We start from the raw sequence: 19,192 nt of genomic DNA on the forward strand, positions 1-19,192 counted from the left end.
ATAGAATGTGAGGTCTATTATTAGAAATAGTAAAAAGTAGGAGTGTCAATGAATTGGGGACATATGAAAAAATAAATTTATGCCAATTAAAAGAAGGCGGATAGAGTAATAAGTAAGAGCATCCGCAATGGGGCGGTTGTCCTGACGGACATCCCAAAAACACTTCCTGCCACGTCATAAGGACATCCCACTGCACAATAGCGGCATCCCCAAGGACATCTCGGCGGACATCAACAATAATAAAAATTCACAAATTCACCAAATTAAACAATTTACGGAATTAAAATTTTGACACGGATACGGGGAAAATGGAACGATTTTATTTAAATAGTAAAAAACATACACAATTATTTTTTAAAAAAATACATAGTTAAAAAAAATACAACCCAAAGCTTCGACAAACGCGGCCCCCGTCTCACTTCTCGTCGTCCCCGTGGCTAGTCCCGGCGTCACTCCCGGGCAGGGGTGGCACTGGCATCCCCAAATCGCGTCTCATACTGTCGATGACATCCTTCAGCATCAACTTGTATAAGGGGTCAGTCACTGCATGCCACTTGTCCATGGTGTCTAGCAGGCTCTGTTGCTGCTGCTGCATGCGGGCGAGTTGGGTGAGCTTGGGATTGAGCTGGGAAGGAGCTGCCAATTGGACCTCGTGGGACCGGTTGGCGCTTCCCCTAGCCATCCGCATCGCGGTCTTTTGCCCAACCGGGAGACATCGGCGGGAAGACGATTGAGGGGACGGGAACTCTGCCTTGGCGTCGGGGAGGTCGTGGGAACCGACACTGCTGTTGTACTCGCCGGAGACATTGATCTTCATCTGCTTCGGCCAGCCAGTTTCAACACCCGCACAAAACTTGGAGGAATTCTGTACCACAAGATAGATCTCCCAATAATTGAAGACGTCGAACTTCTTCTCCTTGTCGGGGTACTGCTGCATGGACAATTCCTTCACATCTTCCATGGACATGCCGCTGGTTGCCGTGCGGAGGTTGTTTTGGTAGATGCTGGGAAATCGGATGAGCTGCCTCCTCAGCCGCTTCCACTATTTTCGGCATTGCTCTCCATCGTGAGGCTTCCCACTTGGCGGTTTGAATTTGAGGTAGCTTTGGCTAAATGCGCCACCACATTTTGTCGATATGCTGGTTAGCCCCGATGTAGGGATCCTCGACTATACCGACCCAGGCCTGAGCTAGCGCTACACACTCCGTCACGCTCCAGATGGTCCTCTTTCCCTCATCGGCCTCCTCCTTCCCTCCCTCGGCCCCCGCTCCACCCTCGTCCCCCGCACGCGACGACAAGGTAGTGCCCTTGCCCTTCCATTTGCCCTTCTTCTTCGACCTCCCTACCGCCGGGGATATCTCAGTGGGAGATTCCCTGACCGGAGATATCCCCAACTCCTCAAAAGAGAAAGTCTCAATGCCGGCGAACTGTGTCTCCAGAGGAGTACTCTGGGAATCCCTAGACAATAAATCCATGTAGAGGCAATAGACATTGTCCCCAGGGGATTGGGGGACCCCCAGCCTGCTACCCCCGCAGCGGAAGGCATGCCCTGCATCATCTCGGGCATTTGGGGCATCATCGGGATGAGTGTCATTCCCGTCATCGCGGCACTCACCTCGGGCATTTGGGGCATCATCCCACCCATCCCTACATACCAACTGTACATATTGGTTGGGGAGAGATCCTCTACTGTGACTCAACCACAGCAGAGGCTGCTGTGCACCAAATACGGCGGCATTTCATTATCAATTCTTCTTCAATTTCATTTTTATTGTATTATGAAGTAGTAATCGATACTGTCTTTTCTCATTTAGGTAGTATTATTTTTTGTTTGTTTACTTATTTTTCCATCTACAAGATTATGATGTCATGGGAATAAATTATTTTTCAGTTGTCACGCCCAAAAATTAATTAAAATTCGAACTTTTACTTTACCTTTATTTACTTCTAAAATAAAAAATAATAGGAAATTATTGTTGGGAAAATTCAAACTTTTCAAACGAACATCTTTAAATGTCATCATTTATATAAAGTATAATTCAGAATGAAATATCTAATCCTAAATAATCACTCCAAATAATCATTTAAAATTTTAAGTGATTAAATATAATTCAAAAGATAATGTTATATGCTGCAAAATTAAGGAAAAAAAGTGTGATGAGCATAATATTTAAAAAAAATCTCACACTAATATTTCCCTATAATTCATTTTAATCCTTTGCTATAATGTTAATAGATTTCATTTTTCTTCTCAAGTAATTAATTACTTATACAAATATGATACCAATTGGTACAATTATTGGACGAATACTTGCACCAATTTATTATAGTAGTAGATTATTGATGCCCATGCTATAAAATGAAACTAATGGATAAAATGTGATAAGAAAAATAATAAAAGAAATAAACGAAGTTACAACTAAATTTTTATAAGAACTTTATTACTTACTTGAAGAATATTTGAGAAGCAGATTTTATACAATAAGGTAGAGTATACTATAATAATGGGGAAAAGGTGATTTAAGGCAATTTATTCAATAAAAATAAAAAATGAATCTAGATGATAAAAGCGGTGAACACTTAGCAGTATACAATAAAAATGAAATTGAAGGAGTGGCAATGAAACGCTGCCGTATTTGGTGCACAACAGGCTGATGTGGTTGAGACACAACACAGGATCCTTCTCCTACATATTGTAGTACCCGGGCATCATCCCCACCATTTGGGGTTGGGGCATCATCGGCGCAATTCCGGGCATCGTCCAGGACATCCCTGCAGTTCCGTCGGCGTTTCCCCCACTTCCAACGGGAAACGTCTGCGTTTGTGATTCGCTCGTGGCGGGTGAATCACTGTCGTGCTCCATTTATTTTCAAAAGAAATGAAAGTAGAGAGAGAAAAACACATTAAAACAAGTGGTGCGAATGAAATGAAGTTCAACGAACCGTATATATAGAGTTTTTTTAAAAAAAGAAAAAAAAAATAAAAAATTGGGACGTCCGTCCTGACGTCCATCGTGGCACCGCAATGACGGACGTCGTCGGAAGGCCGCGGATACCTCACATCCGCGGCGGACGTCCGCATCCGTCTCTTCTCGCCTAATGGTGGACGTCCCGCGCGGACATTCGGCACGCCGATCCAACGTCCATCGGAAAGTCCACCATTGCAGATGCTCTAAATGATATATTTATATAAAAAATGGAGTATATAAGAGCATCCAAATCCGTGCTCTTGCCAACGAGCACAGATGTGGGTCCGGCTCCACTTTTTCTGCCTGCTCTTAGGCAAGAGCACAACACCCACATCCGTGCTCTTCCGCAAGGACGAGCACAAGGGTCCCACCATTCCATTATTCTATTTAAATAAAAACATTTCCACAAAATTAAAATACATTAAAAATACCCGGAATAATATTATAAAATACATTAAAAATTAAAAATTACATAATTAAAATCCTAAAAATTAAAAATTAAATAATTAAAATTCTAAAAATTAAAAATTACATAATTAAACTCCTAAAAATTAAAAATTACATAATTAAATTCATAAAATTAAAAACCCACTACTCGTGGCCGAATTTCGCCCACATGTGTTTGATTAGGTCTTCTTGTAGCTCAACGTGGGTTCGGGTATCGTGCATTGTGTGCCTTGTTTCGATCCTCTCACCCACCGTCGTATGCACACCTCGGCGTGGGGGAGACCTCGCGCTTGAGCTTCCGGCTACATCCTCGTCGTAAAAGCTAGCCGCCCTCGGTTCTTCGTCGGCTATAATCATGTTGTGTAAGATAATACACGTGTACATGATGTCGGCGATATTTTTCACGTACCATAGCCGAGACGGGGCCTTCACAATGTTGAATCGGGCTTGAAGGACCCCAAAGGCTCTTTCGACGTCTTTCCGCGCGAACTCTCGGGTCTTGCAGGTTGCTGAGCGTCTTCACGAAAGTCGACCACCTTGGGTAGATACCATCGGCGAGATAGTAACCCATGTGGTATACATTTTCGTTGACGGTGAAGTCGATCGCCGGTGCTACACCATTCAACACATCATTGAAGAGGGATGAAGAATAGAGCACGTTCAAGTCGTTGTTGGATCCGACAACACCGAAATATGCATGCCAAATCTATAGGCGGTAGTCGGCGACCGCTTCAAGGATAAGTGTTGGGCCGCCGCCTTTGTGGCCGCTTAAGTGTTGCCCCCTCCAAGCAGTCGGACAATTCTTCCACCTCTAATGCATGCAGTCAATGCTGCCAAGCATACCGAGAAAGCCATGGACTGTTTCGTGAAGACGAAATAACCGTTGGCAATCATCGGTGGTGGATGCCGGAAGGAATTCATCACCGAAAGCTGAACGAAAGCCCTCGCAAAAATTTTTAAGACAAAGGATTCCAGTGGACTCACCGACATGCAAATACTCGTCGAAGAGGTCGGGCGTTTGCCCAGTAGCGAGTTGTCGGATGGCACATGTACATTTCTGCAACGCCGAGAGACTTTGCCGACCGGCTGCATCTGGACCTGTTTAGAAGTATTCAACACGGGCGGACAATGTGTTGACAATACGCATGAACAAGCGCCTTGACATGCGAAAACGGCGCCTAAAGTAATCTTCCGGAAACCGCGGCTGGTCAGAAAAATAGTCGGCAACGAGCCTTTTGTGGGCTCCCTCCCGGTCACGATGGATGTAGCGGCGAGTTGATCTAGTTGGTTGAGGAGGAGGGGCGAGGGTATTCGCTGCGACATATGCTTCATAAGCTGCACGATGTTGTTCGTAGTTTTCTTATTCTTCGCGTTCCGCTTCCGCAATAAGATGAGTGAAATCCATTTGAAGTTTTGATTGAGAGATGAATGTGTAGATAAGTTGTATGAAAAATATGAATGAGAGATGTATGAGAGATAATTTGATGTGAAAAATGGATGATGACTGTGTGTATTTATAGATGATTTTGGGGAAAAAATAAAAAATTCAAAAAAATACAGAAAACGGGCAAAAAACGGCCATTTTTTTGGGATCGTGAAAATATATATTTTTTAATTTTTTGGTATTATTTTCGATTAAAAAAATGATTTTCCAACGGATATGCCGTTGGCCAATCAGAATGCGCTACGCCGCCTGCTCGCTGACACGGACATACTCAATGCATCGAGCAGCGGCGCGAGCGTAGCGGCGGACAACGTTTCTGTGCCGCTGACACGGACGGACGGACGGCTACATGCTCGGTGATGTGGATGCTCTAATATTTGTACGTCCTCGGACACACTTGGCATATTATTTCGGTCAAATGCGTGCGTTGAAAATGTAGCAGTAGTAGTTGGTGGTGGCCTGGTGGGGATAGAAATAGTGGTGGTGAAGGAATCCTAGTAAGACTTGTCTACATTATTTTTTTAAATACTCCAAATAGTGGCCCACCATGAAAAAAATGTGAGGTTGGTGGATATGCCGGAAAATAATTATTGCCAAACGAAAGAGTAATGTATACTCCCCATCTCTACGAATAGGAGTCTCGTTTTTCCATTTTAGTCCCGTCCGTGGATATAAGTTCCAGTTCACTTTTATCATAAGTGGTAATAAGGTCTCACCTTCCACTAACTCATTCCACTCACGTTTCATTTAAAACCAATATATACAAGTGGGACCCCTATTTTACTAATTTTTTTCCACCCACTTTTATTAACATTTCTTAAAACCCGTGCCGCCCATAAATGAGACTCCTAATGGCGGACGGAGGGAGTATCTACTAAATGTTAATACTCCTAAAGATAATGCAAATAAAAAAACCCATATCATCACGTTTACATACTTAAAGATTGTTTAAAATTCAGTTGGAGACTCCCTAGCTTAAATAATAAGGGTCTATTTCATTGTTATGTAAAGAAAAGATCGTTATTAGTTCAAAATATAGTTGTAAAATGGACACAATCTCTTAAATTTTCTCTCTATAGTCCGATTTTTTAAATGGTGGTGTGGGTGTGGGTGTGGTGTGGTGTGTAGTTAGAATGACTTAAATTGTAACACCCCAACTTTTTCTACCTTTTTATTGTGTTTTTGAAAGGATCGTCGTTTGTGCACTTGAAATTTTTTTCGACCTTATTTCTTTTATCGAATGAAGAATTTTACTTTTTGGACTTAAACCATTATTCTTTCCTAACCCAATTCTCTTTTTACTTAAAAGAGGAACTTCATTTCAAGCCCAAATCATCTTTTTATTTTTCTTCATGAGCCCACTTTCAATCTACATCCCAGTCACTTTTGAACGCCACTTTTCACTCCACAATTTCTGTTTCACAAAATCAGGCTTGACAAGCTGAAAAATAGGAACAAATCGGTTTCTACTTACATATCGCCCCATGATCCCACGTTTTTATATCATACAATCTTTCTCCACTTTTTCATTCAGTTCCATATCGATGGAAGCATTGACAGAGAGTGCAGAGAGAAAAGAAATTGAAAGAGAGAGAGTTGGAGATTTCTGATCGTCTGAATTGAGAGACGAATCGAGGGAGAGACGGAAGACAAATGCAGTGCGGCGACGGCTCCGTGTGGGCATCGGCGATCATGGCGATTAAAGCAGCCTCGACAGATCAGCGGCGGCTTTAGTTTTGCATCACGACCGAGCAGCAGCGGCGACGCGACCTCGGCTTTGGGCTGGATCGCGCACAGCAACGGTGGGAGGAAAGCAGCAACGGTGACCGGCGGAAGTACAACAGCAGAACAGGATCCACTCCGAGCTGAACTATCGTGGAGGAGCGACGGAGGTGGATGAGAGACCGAGAGGCCAAGGGAGTCATCAGCCTTGGTAGAGCTGAGCGACGGCGACGGCGGTACTGGAGTTTCACGGCGGCGTTCAGCGGCGATGCAGCAGCGACGGGGCGACGAGGCTGGGCGAGGGCAGCTCGGTGCCGGCTTCGTGCAGACATCAACGTTGGCGAGAAAGCGAACCAGCAACCGGAGGTGGCGCTGAAGTAAACGGCGGAGGAGTGAATTTTGGAAGAGAGACGACGGTATTGAGGGATTTCTCAATTTGGGGGATTTTCTAATTTGGGAAGAAAAAGGAGATAGACGATGGTGGAGGATGGGAAGTATTATTTGGGCTGCTGTACAAAAATTTGATTTGGGCCTAGAGTGATTTAATTGGTTGGGCCCAGTTTATTAATTATAGTGGAGCCATTGATTTTCTCCAAGGAAGTTTTGCTCGTTGAATTATTTGGACTGGATTTTGAGCTCAAGAATGATGGGAACGCGACGATCGACTCCGAAAATAAATGAAGAAAAAGAGAAGCATGGACTCAAGGAAGGGAATTCTCCGCGAATCAAATTGAGGTCGAAGTAAGGAGTTCAAATTCAGAAAAATTAAACAGACGAGGTTTTGCATATACACGTGTCGGGAATGGAATGAAAAGAGGAGTTAAGGCTTTAAACGATCGAGGTGGGCTTTCGAACTAAAGTATTTTCAAGAGCTTTCGATTTAATATATTGGTTTGAACATCATTTTATGTGACGAAATGCCTGTGCTTGCGATTATTACATGATTATGTAATTTACGTGCTTAAAGTGAAAGTGATTGTCATGTGTTGCGCTGTATAGCTTTTTTGAGTGGTTGTGAATTGTTCAACTTGTTGATGTGATGTGAGATGATGCTCGACCTATGTAGAAAAATGATTTATGTTTCAAATACGTTTTTGAGGAAAATAAAGTTTGCAAAGGGAATATCATGTCATGTTTTTGTTTTAAGAAATGCCTATCTGTTTGTTTAGCAAAGGGAGTTGTCCCTACTAGACCTATTGAAATCGAATTCGGGTCTAACTAGGGAGTGAGTCCCTACTCAGGCTAGTGTACACCAATGGGGATCGTGAGCCGTCTTTTGGGTCGGCCGGTCTAGTGATCGAGTTTGCGGCCACATTCTCGTTCACAGGATTTTGATGTTGATGAGATTGATGTTGATGTTGTTGAGATTGATGTTGATGAGATTGATGTTGATGTTGATGATTGCTTAGTGGGGAGTGAGTCCCTACTATGAGTTTAATCGAATTCGGGTCCTAGCAAGGGTGCGTCCCTACTCGTAGTGTACACGATGAGGACCGTGAGTCATCGGACGGGTTGGCGGTTTTCGTGCTCGTGGAAAGTGGCCCCCTTACACGGCACCGTAAAGAACAGATATGACAGTTTCTTAAATAAATCAAGGAGAAATGGTTGTGTTTTGAAATGATGAGGAAAAAGGATTTGAGGATGAGTTGAAAGTTTGTGTTAGAGATATTTTTAGTGTCTCGGGCATTTTCAAAGTTAAAACTCCGATGTCACTCAATGATGACATGATATAACTGTTTTTATAAAATTGTTTTGGCATTTGTTCACTGAGTACATCAAGTACTCAGCCCTGCATGTGTTTTTCTTATGTGCAGGTTGAGCGGTGACGAGCGCGGTGGATGTTGAGCATAAAGGTGAAGAATGTCTATCAATGTCTAGAATATGTTGTGTCTTCATACATAGCATTATTATACTCTCAAAATGCTTCCGTTAAATATTGTTTCTTTTGATGTTCGTGTATTGTTGAGATATTTTCATTTGGAGTTGTTGATTGTTGAAATGATACTCTGATTTTATTGGAGCTATTCCCGTTTGTTTCGAGCTATTGTCGATTTGTGTTGATTCCCCCCTTTCTTCCCCGCTTCTTTAATCCTCCCCTAGTCGCGATCAACCGTGTTTTCTATCCTTAGAAAATGCGGACGTGACATAAATAGTTAAAAAATCATGTGAAATTATTTAGTTTTAGATGACTAAATTATCATTAGTATTTGGTTTATTAGATCAGTTATGTAAATAATTTAAAAACATAAGCAAATCATTAAAAAAGAACAGAACATAAGGTACTACACAGTTGCCGCAATTTCAAGAGAAATATTTCTCGCCGATTCAATCTTCTACCGGTGACTTCCAAAGCCGACCCATGAGGGAGAGGAGGAGGTGGTGGTGGTGCGGAGGGAGGATCTTGTCATGTGGATCTTCAAAGTTAATCCTCATGATAAATAACATATTCAATGCTCACAAAAAATAAAGTCTACTTCCTATGTTTGGCCTCAAAACTTTTAATAGAATTACCCTATAATAGAGATCACCTCTTTTTATAGAACCCTAACAAAATTTTAATATTCCACAATACGAAGATGTAATGTCATTTAGATAGAACGGCAAACGAGAGCTCTAATCTGAATTCAATTTAAGGTGGGTGGTAAGTGCCAAACCTAAATCATTACACTATCAAGCAGAACATGAAAAGATGCTTCGATTCTAAAAAAGATCCCATGCATCTTTTGCACAGGAACTAGTTGTTTCAGTCGCCTCCAACTTGCCTTTTCCAGGAGTCTTCGACGATCAATTCATCCACACCCCAATCTTCGTAGCTGCAGTTCCGGCACAGTCAATAACTAATAGTACTGCATAAGAAAGGCATGTGATGAATTTCTGCTTGAATAAATAGAATCTTGCCTTCCATCAGGGAGGTAACGACGGATTGTAAAAGGTATTTTTCGCTCTCGCAGCTCTTTCATTGCAATCTGAATGTAGAATGGATAACAGACATCAAAATAAAATAAAAAAAATGGTTATTTGCTTTAGAAGGAGATATATGCGCATACAACGAATTATGACAAGCAAAGCTTTTGCTTTTAACAATTCTGAATGTAGAATGGATAATAGACATCAAAAGCAATTCATTTTCTTAAAAAGAAGAAATATGCACATACAGCGAATAATACAAATCGCAGTGAGCCATTTTATTTCAATTATGACAAAGCAAAACTTTTTGCTTTTAGCAATTCTGTGTTTGATAAATTTAATATGCATCCTATCATAGCAACTAATAAAATTTCTAGTTATTAACTATTGTGACAAGCATGTGTATTAAATTTGATATAATCCCATGCGGCCTCAGGATTCCATTCTATATTATAGCACAAATTCAAGAGCATATCTACAAAAAAACTACAGTAAAATTTTATCAGAACCCAAGATGCTCTCCAAACAGACCGTTGTAGTTTTGAATTTTCTTATGTAATATATCATCAAAGGGAGACAATCTGGTGGAACAAGGATGAGGAATAGTTCAAACTAGCCTAGTCCAGCCCGTATTAAAAACATAACCAAATCATTAAAAAATAAATTTAGATACATATGGAACACATGGTTGCATAATCGAAGTCTTGAACTCAATTGAATTAGCATGGATCGAGAAATCCACATCTGTTTGAGCAACTATAATTCCTTTAACTTAAAACACTATGTACTGTTCACATTATCATATGATACAATACCTACCAAGTATAACTTTATCCTTGCTTTTTATCTGATAGGATCTTCTTCCATAGCAAATCGCTTACATAATTGATTTCCGCACAAACTCAAGAATTAGAATAACAAATGACAGTAAAAAGAATAAACAGCAGGAAGTTGCCATAAGAAAGAACCATATTACAACATAACACTCTAGTATTATGAAAACTTCAAGTAGAAGTAGAACAAGAGAAGATGACATCCTTCCCTTGCTAAAACTGGTATGCCCCTAACCTATTACTTGGATTTCAATTGTCTCCACACAAGCCAGACACCAACAGAATTCTCACCGTGACACAATCAAAATTACTACTCCTACATCTTCCCTGACCATAAATTCAAATTATTTGAGAAAATTTCAACTCCCACAAGTGAACTATAGTTACTTTCATACAAGAATCTAACCTATATCATAATTCAGTTTCCTGTTTATCAAGATTCAGTTCTAATCATAATTTTTACTTTCAACTCAACCAAAACTCAAGAAATTACCCATTCAAGATCATCTATAGGAATGTTTGAACCAAAAGAAGAAAAGAAGTGGTCATATATAATCAAACTTCTTACCTCCAAAGGATCAGTTTCGCCCTCCAACTCCACCATCACCGGAGCATTCATACTGCCAAAGCACATATCCAAATAATCATAAATAACCAAAATTATCGCAAAATTAAGTGCATGTACAAGGCTACGAAAAAACACAAACCTAATCTGCAGCGCCCGTGTGCCCAAAATCCTGGCTCGCTCATACTTAGTCATATATTTGGACGTTTTCCGAGGGCGTTCCACCGCCTCCTGCTCCTGCTTCTCATCTCCATCGCCTTCTTCTGCGTCCGGTATATCATCGGCGGCGGTATTATCTTCCTCAACCTCTGCCCCTTCCTTCAAATTACATGATGAAACCAAAATCATTAGCTATATTAGTAGTACTATATGTTAACGCAGAAAAGAGGTTAACAAAAACAAAGCTAAACTCACATCAAGCTCGGGCTCTGGTGGCTCATCCTCGTACCTGAAAATCAATTTTTCGGTTGTTTAATTTGTTTTTTGTTTAACCAATAAAGCCTTAATTTTGTTAGGGAAATGTATTTGGTTCATTGACGGTGGGAAAAAAATAGAGAAAAATCGAAAAGTCTACGAACCCTCCATCCATGTCATAGTCTTCATCTGCCATGGTACTGATTCACAGTCCCTCTCTGACTCCCTCCTCCCCGCCTTGTTTCTGCCGCAAACTAACAAACACATCCATTTACACCCATTATAAAGCAAAATATACTAAACGGGCCTGCGACGGCCCACCACCCACAAGCTTGTAGGCTAGGCCTAGGCCCATCATTGATTGGTATCTCATCGTTTGTTTTTATTCTATCATACTCCCTCCGTTCCCCCATTAAATTTTTAATTTTTACGTTTTCGTCAGTCTACCGATAAATATTCTATTTCACTTTTACTATTTCTAGTAAGTGATTCTCACATTTTTCACTAACCATTCTTTTTACATTTTATTATAAAAATATACTCCATCTGTCCCATGCTACTTGATGCACTTTTTTTACACTCGCTTTGCAAAAATGATACAGTAATAAATAGTTAAAGCGGAGTATAAGTGAGAATAATATTGAGAAGACTCTCATCTATATTATTCTCTCTCTTACTTACTCTTTTATCACTTTAACTATTTATTACTTCATCTGTCCCTAAAATGTATGAACTCGTTTTTTTAATTCATTCATGAAAAGTATGAATATTCTAATTTTGGAAGTTCTTTTCTGTCTAATGAGATGAGGTCTAGGCTCCACTAAGAATACTTTAAAAACTTTTTCTATCTATCTCTTTCTCACTTTACCAATTATGTATTAAAACTCGTGTCGAACCAAATGTTTATTCTTTTTATGGACGGAGGGAATATCATTTGTTCAATCTTTACTATTAGTCAAACAATTTTGTTCAATCTTTACTATTCACTTTTGTTTTTATAAAGTTAAATAATTTCTTAAAATTTGAACCGATTAACTATAGTATATTTAATCATGGACGGAGGGAGTAGCATTGATTTCATATTATGACTTTGAATTTTTGATTTTATATCTATGAAAATAGTGTTGCGTTGATGCAATTGCGTGATGAGTTGAGCAAGAAAGAAACTAATTGTCCATGCTGATGGACAATTATAATAAGAGTGAGAGAAAAGAATACCTCCATAGTATAATCTAAAAGCAAATGAGGTATGGTTTCAATTAGAATAAAACAATTGTTTTTCAAAAGGAGCTCTGTACAATGAAGCAGAACCATAAGATTACAGTCTGAGAGAGAAGCCGTGTCAATGGGAAAAGAAGAATCATATATAAAACCAAAAGTTGTAAGAAAATATCGGTAAAAATCAATTACTATAATTAATGGATTATAACTACAAACAATGGGGTTATGATGGAAATGCAGCAGAAGTAGTGCAGCATCCCTTCAAACTAGTAGGCTTCACTCTGTCGCTACATCTTGTCCCTTGTTAGCCAAGATTGATGAAAGCTCTTACTCTCCAACTCCAATGAAGTTGCTCTATTGAGTAATAGTATTATGTACCACATTCCTTTACTATGATGCACTTTCGAGGGCAGTAAAAAGTTTTGAAACACGTCTTCGTAGAAGTGGCTCCAACCGAAAAGAGGAGATGTTTCTCTGCCATTTTTTTGCTTCATACATCTCGTTCCACGCCTGTACTATCTCGTTGATGTTGAATCTGCAACCTGCAACCACGGAGTGAGTCATTTTGAATCGACTAAAGAATGTTTTTTTGTGAAAAAACAATGATACTAGTTGTGGATTTACATTCCAATCCGGTTTCATTAGAGCAATGGTTCTTGGTCATGACAGCAATATCAGCCGAAGAAGCTCCAGCTTGTTCGAATTTCTCAATAGATACCTCCAAACATTCTAGCCACACGGGGAGTCCAAGTTTGTACTCCATGACCGATCTTTCGTACAACATGGTGCCCCACAATACGAATATCTGGGATCTAATGTTGTTAGCCTGTTCCTCGAGTTCATCTGCGGATACCTGTTTGAACAAGTTGTCAAGCTTCATTCTCTGCAATAGCGTTTCGATGTTTTTCTCCTTGTGGAACTCGGACATAAGCTGCTCTTGCAAGTCTTCCCACATCTGCATTCCCTTCTCCATGTTTTCCTCTGCATTGTTGTATAGCATGAGTACTTCTCCCGAAGGCCATGACTCCAAATCTGCCTCAGTCGCGACTGCATAATACCAAGAAAGCTTTGCTTGCTCAAACTGCCCCTGACCTTGAGCTAGAACAGCCTCATAGAAATTTGGTTTGATTTTGAGGGCCTCTTCATATCTCTCTCCTGCTTTACTGAATTCATCCTGCGTGTAATCAAAAGCAATCTTGATTTGCTCGAGCACAGATTGTTGGGACGAATCATCCGAGAAGTATACTTTCTTCCTCGCCCTGGACATGTGAACATTCCCCCAATTGAACATGGCTAAAGCAGCCAGCTCTTGGAACTTATCCGCTGCAACAGCAAAGAGGTCTTGAGCCTCATCACTAGTCACCGTCTCCTCCATTGCTTCCGAGTAGAGCTTCACTCCCACCTCATGGAGATCAATGTAAGCATCAATGTCAAAACCAACATGGTTCTTGAAGAACTGAGCAAACTGAATGATCCAATCACTGAGACAAGTCGATTCACAGCGCATCTCCTTTTTACTCGTGCCTGCCTGCTTCTTCTCCATCTTTTGCTGCCTCAACTTCTTAAACAACGGATCCTGATCCGGGCTGACTTCAATAACATGCAGCTTTACGGAAGCATCACCCGCAGATGATTCAACAAGCCTCAGCTCCTCTGTCGTGCTGATTGTCACCATATCGCCTTCTTGATCCTTATACTTGACCATGATGGCTTTTGAGCTAGGAAACCGCTCAGCAATGATCTGCCTCAGCTTCAAAATATCGCACTTGACAGGAATCTGAGTCCATCGGATGTCTTCCTTATACACGAGCTTCACTGTTCTTCTCTGCTCCTCCTCTTCCCTACCTCTAAGCTTCCCAACCTCGACAACCACCTTGTCGTCCGTATGCTTCTCAGCTCGACTACTAGTAGGCCCCCTAATAAATATCGAACTAGCACTCCTTTCCTCGAATTTTCCCCTCAACTCCCTCTCATTATAACCCTCAAACATGCCATCTAAATTGCTTCTCATCTTCCTCATAGACATCTCCCCAACTCCCCTGCTCCCACTTGAAGAAGCCGAAGCAGAGGGAGCCAAATCAACGGGGATATCACAGAGCCTCGACCCCTGCCTCTCGAACACTCTCCTCAACGACTCCTCAATCTCATACGCCATGAGATTGTTCGGCTCTGACCTCAACACTAACCTAACATCCCTAAGTGCCAAATCAGGCCTATGCAAAGTCTCATAACACCTAGCTCTCTTCAAGAGAGCCTTGCAGTAATCGGGGATGACCTCAAGAGCCAAGTGACACTCGTTAATCGCCCTCGGATACTCGCCCACGCCCAGCTGCATATAGCATTCGGCCATGTTGCTCCGGAGATAAGCCACATCCGCGTGGAATCTCGGGAGCAGCTTGATGGATTTCTCGAATTTCAAAATGGCACCAGCATAATCCCTCTTTTGGAAAAGCCTGTTGCCATCCTCTTTCAATTTCTGAGACATTGACATGAATGCAACAGTGTCTATATCACAAGGTCTCTGGCTATTATCCCAATTTCTCATTTGCCTCAAATACAGCTCACGCCATTTATCGCCATAACCACCCTTGTCTGTTTCATCTTGGTTCTCCATCGTAAAACCAAAATCTAATCGCTAATTTTTTAGCAATCCCCAATTCAATAATTTGACTGAGATACACCAATCTGAATGAGGGCAAAACCTAATACCCAAATTAAAGAAAGAAACATGCAATACTTACCCCAGAAAGCTGAGATTAATGTTCCAGAATAAAACAGCAACAAAGATTATCTAACTTTTGAATTTGATGCAAAGATATGATCTTTTTGTTGTTGTTTTTTTAATTGTTTTTGTTTTTGTTTTTCCTTGAGAGATAATATCAAATTTGGAAATGGAATAATTATCTGCAAAACGCACGCACTCTAATTCAAACCCTTCAAAAGTTTCTTGTGATTTTCATGGAAAATCAAGAAATTTGTTGGTTTGTGCGGTTGCAGATATACGAAATGAAGAAAAAGAAAAGGTATATATCCCAAGAACTAAAATAAAATGTTATGCTGATTTATGAAGTAAATGCCCACAAATATAGGTAAATAACTAGTTATATTTTTTCGAAGCAAATGAAAATGATGAAGATGCAACAAACAAAATTTTGCGAAAATTTAGTGGACAATGCTATGAAGGGACTAAAAAGAAAATGAGGGACCGCATTTCTCTGTGCTCCAAGATTGTGGGAGGACCACGTCATCTTTGGCGGTTGACCGTTTGAAATTGTTTGTTCAAATAGTATTTCTTAACCAACTCATTTTTTTATTCATTCTTATTTCAAACTAATGGAAGGTGCTACTGAGGTTTACATAAAACTGTACTTATGAAATATTTAATGAACTACACCAGAAAAGTGAAAATGTGTATTTCTCTTTAAATGAGCTGAAACAAGCAAGATAGGAAAAATTAAGTGACTAAAATATCCGTCCACCATTTAAAGAGTCATTTTGTCATTTTGATTTGTCCACGATTTATAGAACTATTTACTTTATTCCTCTTTTAGTATGCATACTTCACATTCCACCAAATTTTTACACTCACAATCCAATATAAAACATGTATCGAGTCAAAATGGCTCTTTAAATGGTGGATGGAGGGAGTAAGTTTTTTCTTTGGTACAAAACCTTCCATATAATTTTATATTGGGTATTTTTTTAATATTTTTTTTAGCAAAAATTGAAGTATCCTTTTATAATGATATTCAATATTTTCACTAATATTTATTCATATATCTAAAATGATTTATTGTTTTCCAATTAGATTTTAGTAATTACTTATGTTACAAAAGTAAAACTACTTGGAGCCAAAGAATGTGATCCAACAAAAACCATTCAAGTCAAGATCACTTTTAGTTCACTTTAGAATTTGGGGAAATCACCTCATCTGTATGAAAAATTTTGCGTGATTATTGAGTTTCACCTTTATAAAGTCGAATTTAGGGGTTGGGCTGCCAGCGGTTCCCGACGGCCGCAGCTTCTCGGAAATGTTCTGCTTGAAGACTCCAGGTGGCATATTCGTCGGCGCAGCCACCGACGAATAGTCTTTGGGCTGAGCCTGCTACAAAATTAGGTCAAAAATCGAAATTAATAAAAAGCCAAAAAGTTTTAAAGAAATTTTTAGATTAAATTTAACTAAATTCGTGCAAAAGGTGGCAGTGGCAGGAAGTACATAATCTTGAAATGCCAAAAATTTCCATCAAGATCAAGGGCAGGGGGTGTTTTAGACGCAAAAAATCTCATTTGTAAATACGTTAAATACTATGGGATAATAGTACTCCCTCGTCCCATAAAAAAATTGTCTCACTTTTGTTTTTAGTTTGTCCCATTAAAGATGTCACATTTTCATTTTTAGTAAAGTTCTATCACATTAATATAAAAATTATATTTTCACTCTACACTTCACACGCAAAACAAAACCTCCTAAAAATCCGTGTCGTTCCACAAGTGTCACATCTCTTATGAGACGGAGGGAATAGTAATTTTTTGTTAGAGGTCCGTGTTACCGTGTACCATCCCAAAAGCTAGAGATTAAATGTCTAGTTCATTCTAATTTCGACAAAAAGGCGAAGAAATAAAGACTGAAAAGTGGGAAATAAATCGAGTGAGGTGGAGAAGAATCTCCACGATCACACACGTGCATGGCGCCTCCTGCCATGAGCACGCCTTATGCACGTATTTTTGTGGACGCCAACCACCTGCATCTCTTCTCAAATTCCTCTGCCCTACAAATCATGCTCTTCGATAGCTACACCACTCCACATTTTCTCACCACACAATTCCGACTCCGACCTATAAATTGGATGGAGATCATATATGTCTTAAATTAACACTACTCAAGCCATAACATTAGCTCATTATATAATTTGAGTTTTTGGGTTGTCGAATATGGCGATTGTTTGTGGCAAGAAGATCGGAGACCGGTCGGTGCCTCAACCGCTTTGTGGTTTTTATCGGCTTGCAACACCATAGGGCGACGATGATGATGATGACGACGATGATTGACGTCGACTCATGTGTTGCCGTAGCAGCCTAGCTAATTCAAATAGTCAAGTCAATGTATGATATGTAGTAAATCAACATTGATCCTAGAGAAGAGAATCTATGATCATTTTCGTGTTCATATATGATAAAAGTAGTATAGGTATGAAGGAAGCGTATTATTTCTTAATGATTTCATTATACACATTACACCAATATATAGTACTAGGAATCCCTATACATGGTAAACCTAATTAGCTTAATTACATGATTGCAATCTTCTATCTTTGGTAAGAGAATGATTCTCGAGTATCCTCCGTCCGATATTACGCAATCTTCTCCAACACTCCCCCTCAAGTTAAGCGACGGGATTTCCAATGCTCAACTTGCACAACACTTCTCGAAATAGCTTCGAGTTTACCGCCTTTGTAAGAATATCTGCCAGCTGATCTTCAGATTTGACATACGGCATCTCCACTATCTTTGCCTCAATATTCTCCTTTATGAAGTGTCTGTCCACTTCCACGTGTTTAGTCCGATCATATTGGACAGGGTTCTCTGAAATGCTGATAGCCGCCTTGTTGTCACAAAACAACTTACACGTTCGAGACGAGTGCAAGTCTAACTCTCGCAGAAGTTTTCTCAGCCATAGTACTTCTGTCAGTCCACTCTTAATCCCGCGGAATTCAGCCTCCGCACTGGATAGCGCGACTACCTTCTGTTTCTTGCTTCTCCACGTTACAAGGTTCCCTCCAACAAAGGTAAAGTATCCTGCAGTAGATTTCCTATCATTCGGATTGCCAGCCCAATCTGCGTCAGTAAATCCATGTATTTCTAAGTGTCCATGCTTCTCGAACAGGAGTCCATGTTCTGCTGTTCCCTTCAAGTATCGGACGATCCTTATCGCCGCTTCCTAGTGCTCCTTTTGTGGTGCATGCATGAATTGACTTACTATTCCCACGGCATAGGCAATGTCTGGCCTTGTGTGAGATAAGTAAATCAATTTCCCAACTAGCCTTTAGTATTGTGAGATAAGTAAATCAATTTCCCAACTAGCCTTTGGTATCTCCCCCTGTCCGCCAGTTTCGCCTTTTCTCTCATCTGCAATCCATGGTTTTGGACCATAGGGGTGTCTACAGGCTTACAGTCTATCATCCCAACTTCTGCCAAAAGGTCGAGTATGTATTTCCTCTGGTTTATGAAGATTCCCTTTTTCGACCTTAGTACTTCTATTCCCAGAAAGTACTTAAGGAGTCCTAGATCCTTCATCTCAAATTCATTGAACAAATTTCTCCTGAGCTCGGTCATCTCCTCTGTATCATCCCCGGTGATAATCATGTCATCTACATATATAATCAGACAAGTAATTTTTCCTTCTTTCTTCTTGATGAATAAGGTGTGGTCAGAGTTGCTCTGTTTGTATCCATACTTCTTCATTACCTCCGTGAACCTTCCAAACCATGCCCTCGGGGATTGCTTGAGTCCGTACAATGTCTTTTTCAGTTGGCATACTTCTCCAACCTGGAATTCATTAGTAAAACCAGGTGGAGGCTCCATAAACACAGGTTTTGGCAGCTCCCCATGCAAGAAGGCATTGGTCACATCAAATTGATGAAGAGGCCAATCTTTGTTAGCAGCAATTGAAA

At 40.3% G+C, this 19,192-nt stretch overlaps 2 protein-coding genes and 1 long non-coding RNA gene across 3 annotated transcripts; 1 reads left to right on the forward strand and 2 right to left on the reverse strand.

Annotated features, from left to right (window-relative positions):
- Positions 1-6,071: 6,071 nt before the first annotated feature.
- LOC121802443 lies at positions 6,072-8,621 on the forward strand. Its single transcript, XR_006050780.1, has 2 exons — positions 6,072-7,422; positions 8,396-8,621. It is a non-coding gene; the product is annotated as an uncharacterized LOC121802443 (long non-coding RNA).
- A 467-nt stretch (positions 8,622-9,088) lies between these two features.
- LOC121802535 (DNA-directed RNA polymerases II, IV and V subunit 6A-like) lies at positions 9,089-11,549 on the reverse strand. Its single transcript, XM_042202221.1, has 6 exons — positions 11,465-11,549; positions 11,301-11,334; positions 11,029-11,204; positions 10,890-10,941; positions 9,480-9,547; positions 9,089-9,394 (listed from the first exon to the last, which is right to left on the reverse strand). The coding sequence occupies exons 1-6, from the start codon at positions 11,494-11,496 to the stop codon at positions 9,325-9,327; spliced, it is 432 nt and encodes a 143-aa protein (XP_042058155.1). The 5' UTR covers positions 11,497-11,549; the 3' UTR covers positions 9,089-9,324.
- A 1,050-nt stretch (positions 11,550-12,599) lies between these two features.
- On the reverse strand, positions 12,600-15,720 carry LOC121803142 (protein PHOX1-like). Its single transcript, XM_042202843.1, has 2 exons — positions 13,146-15,720; positions 12,600-13,063 (listed from the first exon to the last, which is right to left on the reverse strand). The coding sequence occupies exons 1-2, from the start codon at positions 15,133-15,135 to the stop codon at positions 12,912-12,914; spliced, it is 2,142 nt and encodes a 713-aa protein (XP_042058777.1). The 5' UTR covers positions 15,136-15,720; the 3' UTR covers positions 12,600-12,911.
- Between the last annotated feature and the right edge of the window lie 3,472 nt (positions 15,721-19,192).

The sequence above is a fragment of the Salvia splendens genome, chromosome 5 (genome assembly GCF_004379255.2).
Source record: "Salvia splendens isolate huo1 chromosome 5, SspV2, whole genome shotgun sequence".
Classification (NCBI taxonomy): Eukaryota; Viridiplantae; Streptophyta; class Magnoliopsida; order Lamiales; family Lamiaceae; genus Salvia; species Salvia splendens.

What these genes read in the sequence shown, in the direction of transcription:
- LOC121802535 (XM_042202221.1), bottom strand. Translation starts at nt 11,496, where the DNA reads ATGGCAGATGAAGACTATGACATGGATGGAGG. An exon ending in GACTATGACATGGATGGAGG is followed by an intron (nt 11,335 to 11,464) that starts GTTCGTAGACTT and finishes ATTGATTTTCAG; the next exon opens with GTACGAGGATGAGCCACCAG. An exon ending in CGTTACCTCCCTGATGGAAG is followed by an intron (nt 9,395 to 9,479) that starts GCAAGATTCTAT and finishes CCGGAACTGCAG; the next exon opens with CTACGAAGATTGGGGTGTGG.
- LOC121803142 (XM_042202843.1), bottom strand. Translation starts at nt 15,135, where the DNA reads ATGGAGAACCAAGATGAAACAGACAAGGGTGGTTATGGCGATAAATGG. An exon ending in TAATGAAACCGGATTGGAAT is followed by an intron (nt 13,064 to 13,145) that starts GTAAATCCACAA and finishes CCGTGGTTGCAG; the next exon opens with GTTGCAGATTCAACATCAAC.